This window comes from Microtus pennsylvanicus, chromosome 2 (genome assembly GCF_037038515.1).
Source record: "Microtus pennsylvanicus isolate mMicPen1 chromosome 2, mMicPen1.hap1, whole genome shotgun sequence".
In the NCBI taxonomy this organism is placed as follows: domain Eukaryota; kingdom Metazoa; phylum Chordata; class Mammalia; order Rodentia; family Cricetidae; genus Microtus; species Microtus pennsylvanicus.
The window spans coordinates 57372656-57394059 of NC_134580.1; the positions used below are offsets into that span (position 1 = coordinate 57372656).

Consider the following 21404-nt stretch of genomic DNA (forward strand, 5'->3'; position numbering starts at 1 on the left):
CTGTCCTCTTAAAAGTTAATTCTTCCAACTTATCATTTGTAGATTAGAACGATATCACTAGTGGGTCCACATTTTTAAAGAAGAGACCAGAACAGTGTAGCTCTTGCTTTGCTAAGACATGCACCCTCCATGAAACAGCTCCACTAGCGACTTAAAACCTGGTTCCATTCTGCATTCCTTTACGTGGCTTTGCTAAGCTGTTCACACAAACCACTCATTGCTTTGGGTAGGTTATCAAGGTGTACCCATAATTCTGTGCATTTTACGTACTTAGAAATGTTTATGGGATTTGAATCTTTCCCATTTAACTTGAGCATGTAGAATACTTGTGATCTGCATCAAACTTGAAAGGTTTGCCCAAACAGAGGAAGAAACCCTAAGAGGGAATCTTTATTTGCTTTTGGGATTCATCCACCTTTGCCCACTTTCCTCAGGTGTGCAATCTCCCCAAAGTCCCTCAGCAATGAACAGAATTAGAAGTAATATTACAATGCTAGGAACTTTAGGGAGTCTCTTAATAAGATGATTTCTCTACACCAGCACATCTTAATTTGGTCCTGTAGTTTCCATTTGATGATATATAGTTCTGATTATCTATGGAGATACTTTATGAGTTAATGCAGCATGATACTGAATATTTTAGAAAGTTATACCTCCTTGGTGTAAATTCAGCTATCTGTTGGCCATTACACAGAAACATTTACTTTTAGAAAGGCATTTTCTTTGAAGGTGAAACACTATGGACTGAATTCTTTTGAATTTCTCATCTGATCTAAAAAAAAAAAAGGCTAACAAACAACTTTTCAAAACTTAAAAGGGAAAAACTGTGGCTATATATTGAATGTTCTAAGGTCAGAAAAGTGGATTTATCATGCATATATATGTATATTAGGTTAAACATGTTGTTTGCAATATCTGATACTGTTATTCATATGTGTCTGTATGTATTGTGTGGCCACTGGGTCACAATAATTTAATTATCAACTTTACAAAAGGAAAAAATTGTTCCCTCTCTGTAGTTGCCACACAATGTTTGAAGACACGGTAACTGAGATAACGGTGCTTAAGAGTCTACCAGTGTGTCAAACACATAGTAGATGTTCAATTATATTATTTCCTCTCCCTAATGTAGGATGTTTAAAATATTCCAATTCTCTTTTACATAAATTTTTGTACATGTGGATGTGTATTTTCTTGCACCTAAATATGTGCTTATGTGATTTGAGGTTGGGTCATTCTATTTTCCTATCTATATTACTCCAATAGTAATTAATCCAGAATAGAAATTAAATAAAATAGATTGCTTAGTGTTATGCAGGTAAACTTCTGGTCCTTTCTGTAAATTTTTGGTTGCATCTTTTTACTGATAATGTGGAAGGAGAAAAATGTCTTTCTGGAGTAGATGAAGAAAATTTCATACAAGCATTCCTAGAATGGATCCTGGATGACAGGATCCTCATGAACTCAATATATTCTTTATTAAGAAGGTATAAAGGGTTAATTATCATTATCAAATAAACTTTAAAGAAAAACCATAAAATAAAGATATATGCTGGAGAGAGGAAAGTGACAGCTTTATGGGGCCCTTAAAAATATGGCTTTTAGGCCCAACTATTAAAAATTAATGACTACGAAGCTATCACCAAGACCAATTTATAGTCTTCAATATCTGACTGGCTTTATCCCAGTGGGTGAGTTATTTGAAGAGGATTAAAATAATACCTATAAGCTTCCTGGGTAGTAGCACATTCATACCTGTCTAATAATAACTAGAAGGCTAGGTCAAAGTTCAACCTGTACAGATGAGCTAGCAATAATAGGCTGAAATCAGTTTAAAATAAACTCAGGAGGTTTGCAGTGTTTTAATTTAGAATCTGTAAACAAAATATCCTAGGTATTTGAAGTGAAGTAAGTCTGAAAAATGACAAGGGAGAGCAGCGAAAGACAATTGGAGGCAAGTTAAAGTACGACTCAGAGTTGGGTGTTGAGACAAAATAGCAAGAATTTGACTGATTTCAAACAGCTGAACCTCAGAAACTGCTTCCGACTTTTAAACATGGCCCAGCCGGACGAATTTGCTTGACATAGCTCATTAGCTTATGAACAAGAAGGTTCAAAGGGGATTTTGGCTTTAAAGGTTTTGAGAAAAAAAGTGAAACCATGTTTTAAATACCCAGCCTGGCACTTGCTATATATTTGAATTTCATTGTATGTTAGGAGGTCTCTTCACAAAAGTTTAGACTGGGCATGCCTTTATTCCATTCACCATTTCAGAAACCTAAGAGTTGACAAAACAGGTTTGCTTCAAACCAAATCCTCATGTTTATGATTTGGGGGGTATTTTGAGTTTCTAGTTCATTTTTAAAATATGATGCTTAGGTATTCATGAAACAGTACCGAATGTTGTTAAATGAAATGCTAAATTAAATCATTTTAAAATCACATTTTTTCAAATTGCAAAATGTGTAGATATTTGGAGCATGTGTGTATAAAATCATATTTGATAAGGTTTTTGCGAAGAATTTAAACTATTGTCTAGATTTCATGGCAATGTCTTTACCCCAGGAAAGAGAAGGATTTCTCACTTTAAATGAAAGCGAACCGCCCTTTAGTTTCTATCACTTATCCCCTTCAGAGACAGACCCCAGTTTTGTGATTCTAGTTTGGAAAGAAGGAAAGTGAAAAAACACTGTCACAGCACAGAATCTCACTATGATTCACTTGCTTCTCATTCATGAATCAGCTCTGACTAAAGGTTACCTCAGAAGCCAAGCAGGTGTCATCAAATGACACTTTTGTGGTTGACACGTAAGTCTCAGTGACGGTGATGTCATCCAGCTCTGTGCTGAACCGATCTGACTCCTTGATGACGCTGTAATTTAGAGCCACGCTGTAGCTGGCCGGTTTCTCTGTGGGCTTCTGCTTGCAATTGCAGAGCTTTCTGAAGGCTGCACGGAATTTCTGAGACATGAGGTTGTAAATCACTGGGTTGATGGCACTGTTGAGGTAAATGCAAATTCTGCAAAAGAGCAGGAACCAATTTTCCTGGAAAGGGCTAGAGAGAAATGAGTTGACAACCACAAGAGTCCTGTAGGGCATCCATAAAAGGGCAAACAGAATTACAACCACTGCCAGCATCTTGGTGACCTGTGGAGAAACAGAGAGATGCAGTACAGACACCAAGAGAAACAAATCAAGCTAATCCTGCCGCCTTCTTCCCTTCCACAGTTATCTTTTCCAAAATGTAGTCTAAGACCGCCTTTCAGCCAGGTTGTTTTTTGTTTTTGTTTTTGTTTTGTTTTGTTTTGTTGAGGTTTTTTTTTTTTTTTGTGAAGTTTAACTCAGAAAGTAGGATTGAGGGAGCAGAGAAGAATGTGACCCAGGAGGAAATAACAAAATAGGAGTTTAGTTGAGATAGCTCTCGCTTGGACAACTGAACTCAAATTCTGTATTCCAGAATTATCTGTCAAAAAGACATTTACTCACTAGCTGACTGCTACTCTTTGTTGAAGGATATCTCACCTAAGTATTTCCAGGGCTTTCTATCTTAAGAACTCCTAGAGATTTTAAGACAAATTTCTTTGATTGAAAAAAGTCCCAACCTACAGGGACCTCTGAGTACCTGGAATGCGATGCCGTCAGGAGCGGCCCACTTCAACAGTAGGTGGGATTAGTCCAGCTAAGGCTTTCCTTGCTGCTTCCAAATGTGTCTGTGACAAATACTATGAGACATATTTCTAAATCCATCTCCTTAACTGTAGGAAATTATCCTAGACTTCCTCATAGGCCACCTGTAAGATGGGACCAAAGTACCTTCCATCATCAAAGGTGATAACATAATTGTGCTTTAAGATGCAGAAAAATTGCAGGAGCTGTGGCATGTCTTCTCGGTATCAGGTAACACTCAAGCGTTGAGTATTTCTAATCAGAAATGAAAAGATTATAACCACTTGGAGGGAGTACTGTGTCTGCCAGTTTTCAGACCAGGGAAGGGGGGTCCTGCTGGAGTGAGGTGATCAAGGGTCTCTTTTAGCAGATTCTTCTTAACTTGGTGCTCAGTGAAATCTGGAATTGATCGCATTGGACTTACAGTAAGATCGCCTGGCTTTGATTCTACAAGTAGTTTTAAGATCTTAATCAAGTTATTTTTCCATTTGGACATCTGAAAATCTGCCTGCTATGTTTTCTTCACTTTACAGAGTTATTGAATGATTAAAATAATGAGTGGGGTGGGACTAAAGCACCATAAAATTTTAACCTCCCATTAAGGGCATTATAGAGAGATCATAGTTTCCCAACTACATGATGAATGTACGTAATTATTGCAGAGATCATCTTTGCATGCAGATAATAACTAATTGATTTTCTTTAGATGCAATATTTTACACATTTAACAAACTTTAGGTCTCTTGTTGCTTTGAGAGAAACCAACTTCTTTAGTTCACACTTTGTAGATGTTCTAGTGAACAATATCAGAAGTATATTCTTTCTCTTCCAATATTGAGGTGAAGTGAGTTGACAAGACAAAAAAAAGCAGGTGGAATGCTCCCCTTTAGCGATCACGTCCTCCCTGCTTCCTCCTTCTCAAAGCCTCGACCACTATTAACCTAAGAGGTGATCCTATAGAGTTACCTACTTCAAATATTTTATATGAATGAAACTACAGTCAATTGTGCACAGGTTGAGATATTCAGTGACCTGTACTGCAGCGTTGTATTGGTTGCTTATTTCTTGTCATTGCTGGATACTATTTAATAGTGCATACATATTACATTAATTTTATTCATACTTTAAATATTTAGTTGTAATCACTGATACAGCTATGAAACTTTGGAGTTGTATGTGATTGACTGTGGCTCTTACTGTTACCTTTTACTTCTGTTCCATCTGTAGCAGTAAAAGTACTGGTTGGTACATTTTAAACTGGTATCTTATATAATAATATGAAATACTCCTTTAACTTTGAAAGATAATTGCCATTATCATACATAGCAAAAACACTAATTCACTTTACAGATATATTAGAATGCAAGAAAGACACAGAGTGAGATGAAACCAAAATAGTTGGGATCCATATTTTTATGCTGTTCTTAAAAATAGAAGACTAGGGCCTGGAAGGATGCTCAGAGGTTAAGAATGTTTGCTGCTCTTCCAGGATCGGGGTCCCAGTATGCTCATCAGGTGGCTCACAGCCCTTTTAAGTGCCAGTTCTAGGGAATCACAGTCCATGTTCCTTTTCTGTTCGTCCAGACACAGTACACACACCACACACACACACACACACACACACACACACACACACACTTACTGGAGAGGGGAGAGAAAAAATCTGTGTTCTTTCTTTCTTTCTTTCTTTCTTTCTTTCTTTCTTTCTTTCTTTCTTTCTATGGACTACAGCACAGCATTTTTGTTTCCTTAGGAAGCAGTTCCATAAAGAAAAACATTTATGATACAGGAGAGAATGAGGAATAAGATGCTTGAAGGACCAGTGTTCAGGATAGAGACCACATCCAGTCCATTATTAGTGGGGACAGGATCTCTTTTGCTTTTTCAGCCACATTTAAGAGATCAACACAATTTATTAAAAGAGCCAGATCAAAAATTATTTTTAATCATTTTCTAGAATCCAATAGAGTTCCAGTCATAGTTAATAGCTGAGGCCTTTGGAATTAGCTGATTTCTTTCACATCACTGGAGCATCTGTGGGAGAAGTTGGTCTTTCCATTTTGTTGATGAGGAAGTGGGAAATGAGCTCAGAGAAGCTGAGCAAAGGAGCCTGCTGCAGGTGACAGAGCAGCTGTTGAGCCTACACCCTTGACTCTGGTTCTTATTGTCTTTCCCTTCCTGTTCATTCACTAAGACATCTACTTCTATAGATATTGTTTGTGGACAATCTGGAAGGGTTGGTATTGCTACCACACATCACTGGAAACCTGAAATCTCCATGCTGCTCCCCCCATGTCTTCTGGCCCCAAATTGAAGTCCTCCATTTAGAGTCCTGATTAGGGGAAAATCAGTTGCCACAAGGCAGTCAGGAGTCCTTCACACCAATCTGCTTCCCAAGGAAACAAACAAACAAGAAAATTGAAATGCAGAAAATAGCCATGAAAAGTAATGGAAACTCGTGTTTCTTAAGACACAGTGCAATTAATTGCAAATCATTTATTAGGCTCTGGTTTCATGGGACCTGGTGACATTTTAATTAATTGTCAGAGATCAACTTATTAGTCTTCCTAGGAAGACATAGGATATTTAGTTGGGATTCTTGTACTGATTGAGAAAAATACCTAAACTTTGATTCTGTGAATGATTCAGAGGGGGAAAGATTCTGTGTTTGGTCTTGGGATTCGCTGCTGTCAATGAATAACTGGAGGAGAAGAAGGAGGTAGGACTGATAGACAGTGTCAAGGTTTTCTAGTTTGTATCTGCCTTCCAGGAACGTGGGGCAGAGACCATGACCCACGTTTAAACTTCCGTCGTACTCTCTTGTATTCTGTTGTCCTCTCCAGCGCCGAGGAGCTTTGCTAAGGCTAAAAAGTTGACGTCCAAACCTGTCCTTAAAGAGTTTCTATTGACAGCTCTTTACCTCTTTGTTTAATGAGTGATTTTCCAGGCATCATAGCAGGAAATCTTAATTTGTGAACAAGTTTTTTACCAATTTTGGATTCCCTATAGTATAAGCCCAGTGCTCTGCTTTCGACTTCTCAAGAAAAATAAATCAAAATGACACTTAGGAAACACATCTTGGGGATAAAAAGTCAGGAGGAGCCCTCAGTACAGAAGCCTAACCCATAACACGTGCTCAGTGAATGGTTGTATTGCTGGGTAAATGTTTATTCTTACCAAATATGTGTGAGATAAGAATCCTTTAAATTAGCAAAGTGCTGTGGCTCTTGCACTTTTTAGGACTGGGAGACTCACTTTCAGAACACTTCATTCCGAAAGCAGTGGTTGGTTAATGAATACAAACCAGTTAGCCTTTAATATTCTAATGCCATCCTTTAAAGGGCAGCAATACATTCTGTGTCTGGACACTAGCCATGTTCTCTTGCTTTCTGCATATTAACAAGGTGTTCCAAAACTGGTTATATTTTGCTCTTAGCTCTCAGCAAAATGATCAATGACCTTTTGCATTTTGTTATATTAATTGAGGCAGTTGAAGGATAAACTGACTTCATAATTAAATAGATCTGAGTGTAGCCAAGCCGCCGTGCTGATTGGGGCCCTGGGTTTTTTTTTTGCTAGCAGAGTGTTCCGTTTTCTTTTGATGTATGTATGGACATTCAGCTTTAAAAACAATAATCGGTGTGAGACACTGCATACCAGTGTGAGGTCACCACTGGTGTTTAAAAGTTGAGTGATGAGACTGGGAAGGGTCTTGGAATCAGCTCAAGATCCACAGAAGCACAATAAAAATGAGTAAAGACTGAGTAACAATTCACTGTGGAGGGACCATGACTGTCAGACACTCTACTCCACATTGCTTATGGGTCTCTTCACAGGAACCCATGCAGAAATGCAATTCCATGGGCTTCAAGACTACTCCTGTCACCCAGTATTGAATGTTTTATTCAGAATAGATATTTAAATTGTATTTGGTAATTCTTTCTTGAGAGATAGGGCTTGAAGGAAAGGGGCACACTGGTAGATGGTTTTTAAAGGTATAGGATTATGAAAGTGGTGCATACAACAAAAACGTTTTTCCTTTTTGCTCCACAGGTCTAGAATGGGTTGAGGTGGATGTTTTCCCTAAAAGACACAAACAAGAAGAGGAAACTGGACTCAGGAGGCCCTCAGGTTTAGTAGGGACACACAATCTGTCATCAAAAGATACCAGAGTTGAGGTTACATGCAAATAAATGTATTTCTATGCAACACACAGTGTGACTTTTTCTATGTGACAACCACAGTTCTCAGGAAAATATACAAGTGTCACCTCACCCAATATAAGTGTGCAAGACTTTCTAGGCAAAATGGATAGTGCTTTACACTGATGTATGATATAGGATGAACGTGAGGCAAAAACCCATCAAGAGGGCATGGGGATGGGACTTTGAGCTGTGTGAAACTGAGGACCAAAGATAACTTATGTTGACAGTTCTTAGCACACAAGAAAGCTGAGTGCCTGCTATGGAGGGAATGTGCAGTAACGTCTAATCATGTTTTCATATAAAATGGCAACACAGTATGGATGCTGAGAATATCCTACTCTAGTAACAGGAATTAGCATCCCAAAGGGAAGAAAATAAGACATCTGACAGAATCTGTGTTGTTCCATGGCACATGTGTGTGTATTCTCTTCACATCAGCCCTGCCTCACCTGCATTGTGGAGGGTAAAGTTGACAGCAGAAAATTAATATGTTAGTGTAGAAGGCTACCTTGAGAAGATATGCACATTTGAGAACATAGTCTTTTTATCTTTATTAAGTACCATATATGGTTTTTCGGGACAGGGTTTCTCTGTGGTTTTGGAGCCTGTCCTGGAACTAGCTCTTGTAGACCAGGCTGGTCTCGAACTCACAGAGTCCGCCTGCCTCTGCCTCCCAAGTGCTGGGATTAAAGGCGTGCTCCACCACCGCCCGGCTAAGTACCTTATATTTTGAGAGAAATTTTTTTTTAATGTTTTCAAAACAGCAAACAAAGCGAAAGTTTGGGTTTAAAGTTGGAATCGATGGAGGCTGTTTGTAAGAAGGAAGCCAGCACGAAATAAATTATTTCTAAACTGAGCCAAATGCCTGAAGTAAATAGCAAGACGATTTCTTTTCTCACTGTGACATTAAACCCTGTTGGGACATGTTTTTGAATGCGTTATTTCAGGGTTCTTCTGTTGCAAGCGATTGTGTTCTATGTAGCTGCTATACTTAGGCTCCGTGCAGAACTTTCCATAATGCTAGCAACTATTGCTGCATGGCTGTTCCAGGATTGATTACGTAGTCTTGAGAATGCTGCCTGCTGAAAGGCTGACTCTTCCCCTGTTGCTTGGATGTTTTCTTGCTCGCAGGAGGTGGATATTGGGAAACACGCCGGGAAAGGAAAATCTCAGCTGGCAGCATTGAGATTCAAATTACAATAATATCTGAATTTTGAAAATAAAATGTCACTTTGAATTTTTTTTTTTGTGAGCCGTGCTGCGTTTTATCTGCTGTGCTTTTGGTTTGTTCTTGAGCCATTCTATGATCTATCTTTTCCAGGTAAGTTACCAGCAAGATGCTAACCGTAGGGAACGGCTGCCTCGTACGTCTTACTTCAGCGTCCTTAGTTTTGCTCTATAGCGTATGGTTACTGATTTTGAACATTTTATCCTGCTTGGAATGTTATGATTTTCACTGCATCTGGCGTCCCACGGCTGTTAGCATTCAGGCAAAATGCTTAGTCACCCCAGGTGTTACCAGTTTCGGGGGTCCCAAGGCTGCGCATGCGCCAGCAGCATTCAGGCACATTGCCTAGTCACCCTAGGGTCTTATGCCCTATGTAATCTGTGCACACGCACAGCGTGGTCTCTTAATCTATAAGCGTGCATGGCGTAGCCATATAACCCCCTATATATATACACCAACTACCTTTAAAAGGCTCACATGCCCATCACACACTCTCTCTCTTTCACCACATTCTTTCAGAGAGGTCTGTGCCCTCTCTTCTTTCCTTTCCCCACTATTTAAAAACTCTTAAAGTGGGTTTCCTTTTATATGTCGTCATCTGTTCTCGTGCATGGTAATGTCCCAGAACCCGCCTTAGACGTTCTAAATGGTCAGTTCTCTTAGCAAGGAAACTGGCATTTTGGCTGCTAGGTGTCACAGTTCTCTGCAGATTCTTCTTGAAGGTGACATTTTTTCCAATCTTCTCCCTCTCCCTTGCTTTTCTAGCTCTACAGACATGGTCTGGCAAGAGGGGACTGAAATATACACCGGTGGTCTGTTGTCCTTTGTTTGCCCGCTAGAAGCTTCTAAAACCAGTCTTAAAATCTAAAGTCTCAATGACAGAGGAGAAGTAAAGCTCTGAAATTTATCAAGAGTTTTGTGGGCATTTGGGTTTTTTTTTCCTTCTAAAACTCTTGGACACCATCCTTTATCGAAAGACTGGCAGTGCCTGGGATGTATGTCACTCAGAACACACAGTCTGGACCTTGGTGAGACCTGTTAGAGCTACAGAGCTAATTTCCTCACTAGCCTGGAAAAATACACAGAACAAACTGCAGCCCAGCTGTGTTTCATGCCTTCAACAAATCGCAAACTCAACCCGGTTTCATGATTTCAGCTTTTCTTAATTTTTATTTTGAGATAGGGGCTCTTGTACCCTATGCTGTACTGTATCTTCCTAGAGGATGGTGATGGGATTTCAGACATGCACCACACAACTGGCTCTATTTTAGCTCTCTGATGTGCTACACACATTGTTCAAAACCAGAACCCGATTACTAGTCTAAGTTCCCAGCCAGTGTCACTCAGAGCTCCTTTTTGTTTGTTTTGGTTTTTTTTGGGGGGTGGTGCAGAGGGAGGCTTTCAAGACAGAGTTTCTCTGTAGCTTTGGAGTCTGTCCTGGGATTAGCTCTTCCAAGTAGACTGACCTCGAACTCACAGAGATCTGCCTGCCTCTGCCTCCCGAATGCTCGGATTAAAGGTGTGCACCACCACTGCCCAGCTCCTTTGGGTTTTGATGTCTGTAATGTGGAATATGTTTAGTACAAGGAATTGTATGTGTGGTGATTAATCATAAGGAAGATAGGAAATTCCAAAGTAATATGCATATACTTTTTCCATGTAAGTATGGTTATATTCACTGTCCTGTTGTGGAATCTGCATCCTTGCTAAGGGATGACCACTTCATCATCATATTAACCCAATGCCCAGAAGCTTCTTTTGCATTTACCTTCTTATCGACTGAACTAGAAACTCAGCTGAGTCTGTAAGGTCTATGAGGCAAAGCAGGGCTTGCGAGGCCTGGGTTTGTTTTCTAGGCTTTTGACATAGATTTGCATACACCCAAGTCCCTTTTGGATGATATGGTCTAGGCTAATTTAAGAGTTATATAATAAATAAGGGGACAACTATTCAGATAGAGCTGTACTTTATTTCCAGTTCTACCCATATCTGTGTGACAAGGAACAAGCCATTTTACCCTTTGCAGCTACAGTACTCTTCTGTGAAATAGGAGAGATCAACAAACAGACATGGTGGCACATGCTTGTACACCCAGCATTGTGCAGGTGGAACCAGGAGGATCAGAAGTTCCAGGCCAGACTCAACTGTAGAACAGAACTCTATCTCAAAACCAATAAACACATAAGAACTATCTTAAATAGCATGCTCAAAAAATGACAGCTAAATTTACATTAGACTGATGAGATTTTCAACTATAGGAGAGCCATGGAAAAATTAGCCAAATAATCCCCTTTCAAAAGTAGCAATATTTAATATATCTTTACTACAGCACTAGGGACTTTGTTGAATTATTTAAGTTTCAGAGTATTTGTGAGGTAAATATTTTCTTTATTTTTAAAGGAGACCCACTGACGTTAATTCTGGACAGAAGAGTGGATACTAATCATTCTTCAAGGTGTTCTCTCTCCTGTTATGCTGCCTTATTCTTATTTTTGTTGATAGCAAAGCTGTATCCATCCTGTTCTTGCATTTGCTTGCCCACTTATCACTCTTTTCCTTCCTAGAACAAAGGTTCCCTTTCCTCCCTAGAATGATGAGGCCTACTCTACTCTACCCTACTCTATGAAGCAATATGAACATGAATATCTAGCATGAAAAATAAATATTGAGGAAATGAATGGGGAAAGAATTCACTAATGCTGTGCATAACCTCACTGCCTCCCTGGAATTCCAGAGACTGGTTCATACTTCCAGCCTGAATCACACATGTCACCATAAGGCTGTGTCTCCTTTCTTCTCTGACATGGAGGATCTTGGTGGCAGGAGTAATATTTTGGGCATATTTTTTTATCTCTGCCCTAAAACAAGTCTATGAATAAAATGCTTGAAATAAACAGTTAAATTTAGAAAAAAAAGAAATTATCTTATCTATCATCTCAATTTCTGCTGATTTCTCCCCCCAAAGGTTTTTTTTTGGGCACAGTTTTTATTCTGTGAAAGTGAAGAATTATTGGGTATACTGTTATAAAGAATTTAGGAAGATTAAAGAATCAAGGAGATTCTAACTTAATGTGATTCATGCTTGAGTCGTATTCAGTACAAAATGTTGATTGATGCTCTGTTACCACAAGCTTAAGTGAGGTGGGATTTGCCACCAAAAGTTACAATATCATTCTGACAGTTGTTCTATCTCATCTGCCTGATGTCACAATCAATCAGTTTGGTTCCTTAGTTATTCAGAAGTTGTAGAAAGCTGTTTCTCCCAGAGTCACCCTGCATGTAGAGATGACAACTTGGTCTTTTAGAGTTTATTAATCTAGGATTCTTTACTATAGTGGGCAACATATCTTCTTTAGAGAGATTTGGAGTTAAGTTTAAGGGAAAGGTGTTCAGGCAAAGTGGCACTGAATCTTTTTCAAATCAGTACTGTGACTTATGGATAAATTTCCAAGCCTTTTATCTAATAATTCTTGGGTCTTTGATATAAATTAATAATTGCAGGCTTTTACCTCTGGTACTAAAGTTTGGCTTTTAAGTTTTAGCATTGATTTTCTAGCAATTTCTAAATGTTGTCATTGAGACAACAAGATGGTGCTGTTTAACGAGCATGGAATCCAGTTTTCTAGAAGAAAAACACTAAGAATGATTAGATCAGCAGTTGTGTAGAAGCAAGAACAAGAGGTCTTGGAAGAGACACGATTTGAATTGATGGGGGTGACACCCTGGTTCTCAGCTTCCCCATCAATTTCTCCTAATTTACCAGGAGAAAAATCTCACCTAGTCCACAGCTGTCATTCCGGTCAGGGCATAGAGAACTTACTAGACCTGGGCCATTTCTATTTCAAATTATCATCTTTTTCCTCAGTAAAGTGGTGACAGAAATTTCATCTCTTCCCTAGAGGTATTGAGGGGAGAAGAGCAGTGATGAAAGGTCACTCTTTGGGACAGTCAAGACATCATTAGAAAACACCCTACGTACTGGGTTTCAATAATTGTTTGGAACACTTTAAACATATGGGTTCATTTCATTCTATAATGGCACACGGGAAAACACTCTGATTACTTCCATTTGGAAAATAAGGGAGTTGAGGCAGCAGTTGCACTTCTGAATGGTAAGATCAGTACCTAAGTCAGAACAGTGGCAGGTCCCATCTCTCCCAAATAGATAACGTCTGTTCCTCAGGTTGAGAGATTGCTGTCCTTTCTTCCTCAAATGCTAACACAACATTTGGATAAAAGATCATTTATTAAAACTTCTCTTAGCCATCATTTTACCTAGTGGTCCTTCTTCCATTACTGGGGAATGCTTCAATTTTTAATCAGGACACATAAGACATTTTGTTTTAGAATGAATGTCAATAGGTTTTATGAAATAAAACTGGTATTACTAATGCCACATTTCTTTGCTTAAAGCCTAATGACTTTTGAGATCAGCCTGCCGTTTTACTATTGCAGCAAGTATGAAGGACTTGGTTGAGTTTCAAGCACTGATTTGCTCATGTGTGCATATAGAATTACAATTGTTATTTTTAAAATAACAAATCTACTTTATCCTTTTCTTATTCCCCTTATATTCACAAATTTTCTTCAAAATTTTATGTATTCCACCTTGGCATAGTTTGTGTGGTTACCAATTTTTCTATGCCCTTTCCTAATAGAATGTGAAGTTCATGGGGTAAAAATTTGTTCATTGCTGGGTTTTTAAGTTTTTAATTAGTGGTTAGAATTTTTAAAGAAACATTCAATGCAATTTTTGTAAAATGACTAATAAATTTAGCTGCTATGTATATAAGGATAAGTTTCATTTTTCTTGGACAAATATAGTCCACTCCATCTTTGTCTCATACTCAGCATGCAGTTAAGATGGACCAGAATGTGAGGATGTGGATCAAAGGCTATGATTGCCTACTAGAATTAGCTTTCTTGTTCTTCCAGTTTTTGAGGACTTTGATGAAACTGTTAAGCCTCAGATCTCTATTCATTCATAGCAACAGCAGTAATCGGCATGGCACGGGAAAGCCCCTTAGCACTGTGCCTGACGCACAGTAAGAGGGCAGCAGTATTACCTACCATAATGGTTAAAACACACCTGATACCAGTGCAAGAGGGCAGGTGGTTGCACATTGGGACTGTCAGGAAGAACAGACAGGTGGTGTGGTGTGAGGTGGTAAAGGGAGGATGCAAGCTGGCATGTTTTAATAGTGGTTCTTAAACTGGTGTGAGGAAGCATGAGGAGGGCTTGAGGAGAATATTGGAAGGTTCTCCAAAAGTCTCTTTGCTCCAGGGAAGCCCCCAGTGTGGCTTCACTATTAGAATTTGAATCAGCTACTAACAGGAGAATTCTCTATGTTTCAATGAGTTTAGAGTGGAACAGATGTTGAAGACAAACACATTATTAAGATAGAATATATTCACATCTTTATGATGAGTGTGAACTGTCAAATACAAAAACGATTGGCTAGCCAGTACCCAAAAAAATCACGATTTGTTTCAGTCATTTATGCATTTTATTTCCCACAGTTCTAATCTGTGACCATTTACCAGGCTCTTTTACTTCTCAGTGCTGACATTTAGCTTCTGTTTAGGGAATGTATCTTTGTGAATTGTATGCTTGCTGGTCATTATTCTTCGAGGTGCTTTTATGAAAAATTATTAGAGTTTCTAACAAAATAAATTTCCTATTGTTACAAAATATCTTGATTTTGAACTCTTAAAAAAACATGTTGGGTCAAGTTTAGGTCAGTCAAAGGTGGCCTTCCTGAATGAATGGGATCCTAATGATGAAAGCTTGGCTTTTTAGATAGCTGAATTATACATAACGACATTTGCAAAACTATTTCCTTTTAAAATGCCTTCAAGACATTTTCAGTAATCACTACGATTCATTTGAGGTAAGTTAAGTCTACCACAGCCCAGTAATTTTCATACCTCACTACTAAAGTGTTCAAAGAAAATATGCTTCCTTCTAGTATTTGAGCAGTGATGACTTCAAATATTGCTTGAAATTAATGAGTGCTTTTTAAACTTACAGTATGCATACACAAAGATATTTGTCCATTTTAAAATATTATTGCAACAGAAAAAGTAAGCCTAGTGCAATTCAGTAACATGTTTTGAGCATTAGTTGGAGGAAGTGTAAGCCAATGAAGAGTGGCTGGCAATAGAGACTACTACTCTACAGTTTAAAAGGTAAGGCCAAACACCGCAGCTTCCCACTCTTCCAAAGTCGGCCCGTACTGGATTTTGAGGGACAGACACAAAATTGGGAGCGTTTCCCCAAAAAATAAACAGACATCCTGTGCTGCTGATTGTGAGAGCGAAGCACAGATAGAGAACTCCTTCTGGCTTATTTCTCTAATGTGCTCAGAATCTGCTCGTCTGCAAACGAAGAGTCAAGCGCTCTTGAAGCCAGCTCACTTTATTAAGAGCATTTCGTGTATCTTGAGATGGATGTCAGCAGCAACGTCAAGAACTGTGGGCTTTTATCCCAAGTCTAATTTCGTCTAAGTGGGTTCCCTGAATTCTTTAGAGGCAAAGTGGAAAGAGTCAAGACATCTGAGTTAAAAAAAGAAATGGCTCAACCCTAGACATGTATGTTGGAGATACTGAGAAAGGACAGACCTCGCTTAAGATTCGGGGTGGGGTAGGAATTTCTCCCTGTGAACTTTTTCTTTTTTTCTATTTTAGAGAGGTATTTGGCCTCTATTGATTTGAATTAGGGCTTCAGATAGAACTTTTTAGCAAATAAGGAGGTCCGGGCCATGCGGTAATGCATCCAATCTGTTTCAGTCTGGCCCTCTGTCTTAAGATCTTCCCATCAGTGAAGCAGAGAGAGTGCCATGCATGAAACAGTACAAATTGTAATGTATTTCTATTGTAGCCCAAAAGAAATCGCCTCAAGGATAGTACCAGCTTAGCTTTTGGGAAACAAACTGGTTCATCCAAATATGCTTTAGAGAGAGTGAGTTAGGCAAATATAACCACTGGAGTGTGAGCATTTACACGTCACTAGTAAATTCAGATGTTCAGTAATTTATGATCTTGCTAGCTCTGTTCTTCTAATCATGTATGGGACTTAACTCTGCTATCATCCTATTCATTATCTATCTCCCGTTTTGTGCCACGGACAGCTGCGTGACTCCTCTTCCTGCTATTACCTGCACCGATCCCTCCAGGAATTAAAGACCAGCTTGCAAGGACTTGTAGCTTTCTCCCCTAACACTGATCTTGGTCTACACCCATGACAACCAATCTCTGCTCATCCCATGTATAGTCCTGTTTCTATTCACTCCCTTATCCATCTGTCCACAGAACACTTACTGGATACTGCCATGCGGACCCATACAGTACCAGGTGGTGCAGATGGTTCAGTGACTCAGACACACAGTTCCTGCTGATGAGGGCAAGGGAGATTTCTTTTCTGTAACCCTTCTTAACTCCTTGGGCATCATAATTAAGTTTTGTTCTACATCTATAAATAATTCCTTCTAGTCCATTGGCTCTTCTCATGAAGATTTAAAAGGCGTGGATTCTTCTGTATTCAGAAGTAAAGCCCAACAAAAATGCCTTGCCTAATTTCTCCTTGTTCCTACTGTTCTTTCATCATCAGGCTGGCCCATGGCTAGCCTTCCTGGGTCTTTCTCCATCCCTGATCTGTCATCTCCCTTCAGCACCATTCACCGCCCTCCCTGCTTTATGGAGTCTGCTCTCACCACATTTATCCCCGACCCCTTGAGTGTTTGTCTTTACAATTTTCTACTGATCACTACTGAAACAGTATGCTGGTTTTCTGGCTTATGCTCAGAGTAAAAAAAGCTTAACCATTTCTTTATCCCCAGTACTCTGGCCACTTTAAGGTTTCTTTCCTGTACTACAGCATTTCCTACAGAGACTGTGTCTGTTCTTGAGCCATTATCAGCATCTACATCCTACTTTTTCAGAATCTTAGGATAACTGTGTAGGCGGAGTCTGCTCGTCCATTTCCTGGTGTCGCAGACCTGAAATAATCACACATAAACTATATTAATTAAAACACTGCTTGGCCAATCACTAAAGTGTATAGCTAGCTAACTCTTATATCTTAAATTAACCCATTTCTATGATTTTATATTTTACCATGAGGCTCGGGTTTCCCAGTTAAAGTTCCTAGGCATCTGTTTCTTTCGGCTCCTACACAGCTCCTCTTTGACTCCCCCTACTCCCTCTTCCTTTATGTGCTTTGTATTCCTGCCTTACCCTATTCTTTACCACAATAGGCCCAAAGCAGGATCTTTATTAGCCAATGGTATTCATGGCAACCAGAGGGAAATCCCACATCATAAATGCTTCTTCTGAGCCCCAATTCTAGTTTATTAATTGTGCCTTTGCGGTTTCTAAATGCCCCAGAGGCAAGCCATGTTCACCCTATTGAAGTCTGTTGTCCCTATTTACTGTCCTCACTAAGATAAAGTACACTCTCAATAAAGGGTAGTGTTAATCTATGGTTATTGTTTTCATACTCCAGGTCCTACAATAAGTGCTTAAATGGTTTTTCTTTTTTACTAATCCTAATTACTTTTGAACAAAAGTATTGCTATTATCCTGTTTTGACAGATGTACAAACTGCGGCTCAAGACTGTAAATTAAGTGGTTCACATACGATTGGCTCTGACACAATTCTATAATATTGTAGAACTCATGCTCACAAATACCATTACTATTTGCTCTTCCAATAGTTCAAGAGTCACCTTTGAATATTTTTCTTTCATTTTCTACCCATTTATTTACCCTAAGTCTATTGATTTTATTCCAAATGAGCGAAAATCTGTCTATATTCATTGCTATTTATCTTATTTTTTACCCCTTTGTATGATGACTCCCATTGCTGCAGATATCCCCTAAATATTGCCTTTGACCTTAGTTCTTAATTATTTTCCTATATTGAAAATAGAATGATATTCATAGATCTTGCTGCGACATAAGTTTTTGCTTTGCAATCTGCTGGTGATTTCTTTTATAGCCTTTAAATCTTGTCCAGCTCCCAAAATGGCTAGATAAAGATTTTTTCCAGTGCCTTCATCTTTCATTAGTCTTAAGGAGGCACTGGCAGTTACCTTGCAGGGTTAGTCTTTCAGGCTTTCTTGTCTTTTTTTGTATAGTTTGCTCTGCTGAAACCATCATCTTTCCATTCCATCCACAATATCTCTTAACTCACCAGGCTCAGCTCAGGAGTTCTACTTTCCACATAGCTCTATGGTTGCCTACTTCTTCTCAGTCACCAAAAGGCAATGGTTACCATCATAACTGTAATGCTTTGTAACTTTAGTTCTTATAGTGGCATGAATAAGAATGGCCCCAATAGGCTCAGGGAATAATACTACTTGGGAGGAATGAGAAGGCAAGGGCTTGTTGGAGGAAATATGTCACTAGTGGTGAGCTATGAGGTTTCAAAACCCTTGGCTGGGCCCAGCATCTCACTCTTCCTGCTGCCTGTAGATCCAGATGAAGAACTCTCAGCTTCTCTTCCAGTTCCATATCTGCCTGCTTGCTGCCATGCTTCCCAACATGCAGAAAATGAACTAAATCTCTGAAACTGCAAGCAGCCCCAGTTAAATGCTGTCTCTTATAAGAGCTGCCCTGGTCATGGTAGTTCTTCATGGCAATAGAACATTGACCAAGACAGTTATTACTTTCTTTCTTAGATTGCAAACTCTTTGTGAGCAGAAATGTTGCCTCACTCAGATTTGCAAGATGGTGCCTAACACAGTGCTTGACCTAGAAGTTGACTTTTTAAATTAACTTATTGGTGAAAAGTGCAAATCTGTCAGGATTTGTATCTATGCTTTTTATTTCCCGTGTTTGCTCCCTTATGTAGCAACCTGATGGAAGGGATTGTAAGAGCTTAACTAGACTGTACTGAAGCCAGAGTAGAACCTCCAGTTGGCACTGCAGTTGGTGTATACAAAATAGCTGATTTTATTGCTCTTAATATTGAGATATATCTACTTAAAGAAATTCCTCGAGATTCACTCTGGCATTTTAAACATTAAATATTTCTCTTATAATTTACTGTTACTATGAGCCTATTCCCATCTTTTTTGATAAAATAGAAACTGTATCAGGGAATTCTTTTTTTCATGCCCTACCTCATATCTGTCGTCACTCAAATATTAACAAAGTAGAAGCAATCCAAGCTGAGCATTATCAGGGCAAGCATGCTAGGTATCAGCCCAGAACACTGATGGACACCTTGTGTCACTTCACTTTATAATTCTCAGAATGTCATGGAGTGCGTAGAATTTACTTGCCATAGTGCTCCCTGTCTCAAGCAACTCAGTGAGATACATGATATCACTATATTTCCTCAAATAATTTCTGCTGCCTGAATAAACACACTGAGTTCACCTATATTCCCAATCTCCATGCCAGTCAAACAGTAATGGCTCCAAACTGAAAAGCATAGGATACTCTACCTGTTCCCAGCTACTACAGAGTTATGTCCAAGGCAGTCTGACAGGGTGTGTAGCCAGAAGGGACTTGAGTTGTTCACGAGAGGCAGAAACACTTTATTTTCTAAAATGCTATACTAGCAGTACTCTGAGATAAATTGGAAGAGGAAATGAAGAGGCAAGGACATTGAGTACTGAGCCTCTGTAAGTTTGGTGAGACTAGCCACCTCACCTACCGTGCATAGAGAAAAGAAATGCTGTGGGATTCAGGTAACACAATAGGAAGAGGATGATTTCAAGTGTGGTGAATTTCAGAGAGAAGAGACTTCAGAAGAGAGTGTTTTGAAAATGGTAGTTAAATAATTGACAAAAAAAGAACTGATTGTAGTCCTGAAACTACTGCCAGAGATCACTATTTGGAACAGAACTTCGAGTGAGGTGACTGTGGTGAACTCACCGTTCCAACCTCAGTCTCTTTCATCTCTTAGTTTATTGGCCATGTTTTCGTCAAATGAACATTTGCCTTATATGATAGCATTTCTGAGTCAGAAATCCTTATTTTCATACTGGCCTCTTCTCTATTCTTCTATTGATAATAACATAATTTCACACTTTTTCTTTCCTTTATCTGAAAAGACTTCTCCCATTCTTTTCAACAGTCCTCCTCAATTCTCCATATACCTTTCATACTCCCAGCTTCAAGAAATTTATATAACTTCTACTAAATTAATCATTAAGTTTTCCCCTGGCCCTTATATTCTGGAGGAAAGTACTGTGTTCAAACCCTAGCTTTATTAAAAAGAGATGTGATCTGGCACAGGTGACTAAGAAACCCTGTTCTATAATTGGTCTCCACTTCTCAAGATTGTTGTGGAGATTTACTGAGTTAGTATGTTTGTTCAAAGCGCACAAATAGTGTAAACATATAATAAAAAGTCGATGAATGTTTATTATGCATGGGACTTAGAGGTATTCTTAGTGTAACGCTCTCTGAGCATATCAAAGGAGTTCAAGAATGATTTACTGACTTAGTATTCCTTAATATTCTGTTAGACATGTTTACTGTCTATAGTAGAAATATCAGTCTATAGTTTTGATATTTTATGAATGAGTAAATAAGTGGTATTTTTAAAAATAAATTTCTGTATTAGACACCACAGGCTAGCAAATAAAAACCCCAGCCTCTAAAATGAATTTTCTCTTTATGAGTTGTGGGTCAGCGAGCTAGTAATGCGGTCAGTACTCTTGTTTACTGTCCAGACCATGACAGGAAGATCCTATTGCTGAAGGCACCACACAGATCTGAATAATAGAATGGAGAAATCAAGTTGTTACTGGTCTGGAAGATTTTAAAATTTGTTATTTTTATATGAGTGGGTGTTTTTCCTTCATGTGAGTCTATGCATAACATGAATTCTTGGTGTGCACAAAGGCCAAAAGAACTCCCCGACACCCTGGAACTCGATTTGTATGTAGTTTTGAGTCACCACATGAGTGCTGTGAATTGAATTGGGTAGAGCAAGTCAGAAGAGCAATCAGTGATCTTAATTGCTGGGACAACTCTCCACCCCCCTGACCTGGAAGCTCCACTCAACCCTACTAGACAGTTTTCTTAGTACCATAAGGTTCTATGCATACTACTAAAGAATAAAATAATCTTTATTCTTACCAAGCTGTGACCCCTCGGAGCTTCAAGAATGGCTGTCCTGAAAAGACATGCCCACTGTCCCAGTAGGAGCATGAAGATCCTGGGAGCAACCAACCACTTTCTGATTGGATCGAAGGCCCACTCCACAAGAGGAAACCCATTCCTGGCACTTTAGGAAGACCCAAAACCTGTTGCTAGATACATCATAGGCCCGATGAGAGAGCTCTTCT

The 21404-nt window shown here is 39.0% G+C and overlaps 1 protein-coding gene across 1 annotated transcript in view; it reads right to left on the reverse strand.

Moving 5' to 3' along the window:
* Trhr (thyrotropin releasing hormone receptor) overlaps positions 1-21404 on the reverse strand; it is a 35777-nt gene that overhangs the window by 4549 nt on the left and 9824 nt on the right. Inside the window, exon 3 of the mRNA XM_075961057.1 lies at positions 2761-3147. Coding sequence (XP_075817172.1) covers positions 2761-3147 — 387 coding nt within the window. The remainder of the gene's footprint in view (positions 1-2760; positions 3148-21404) is intronic.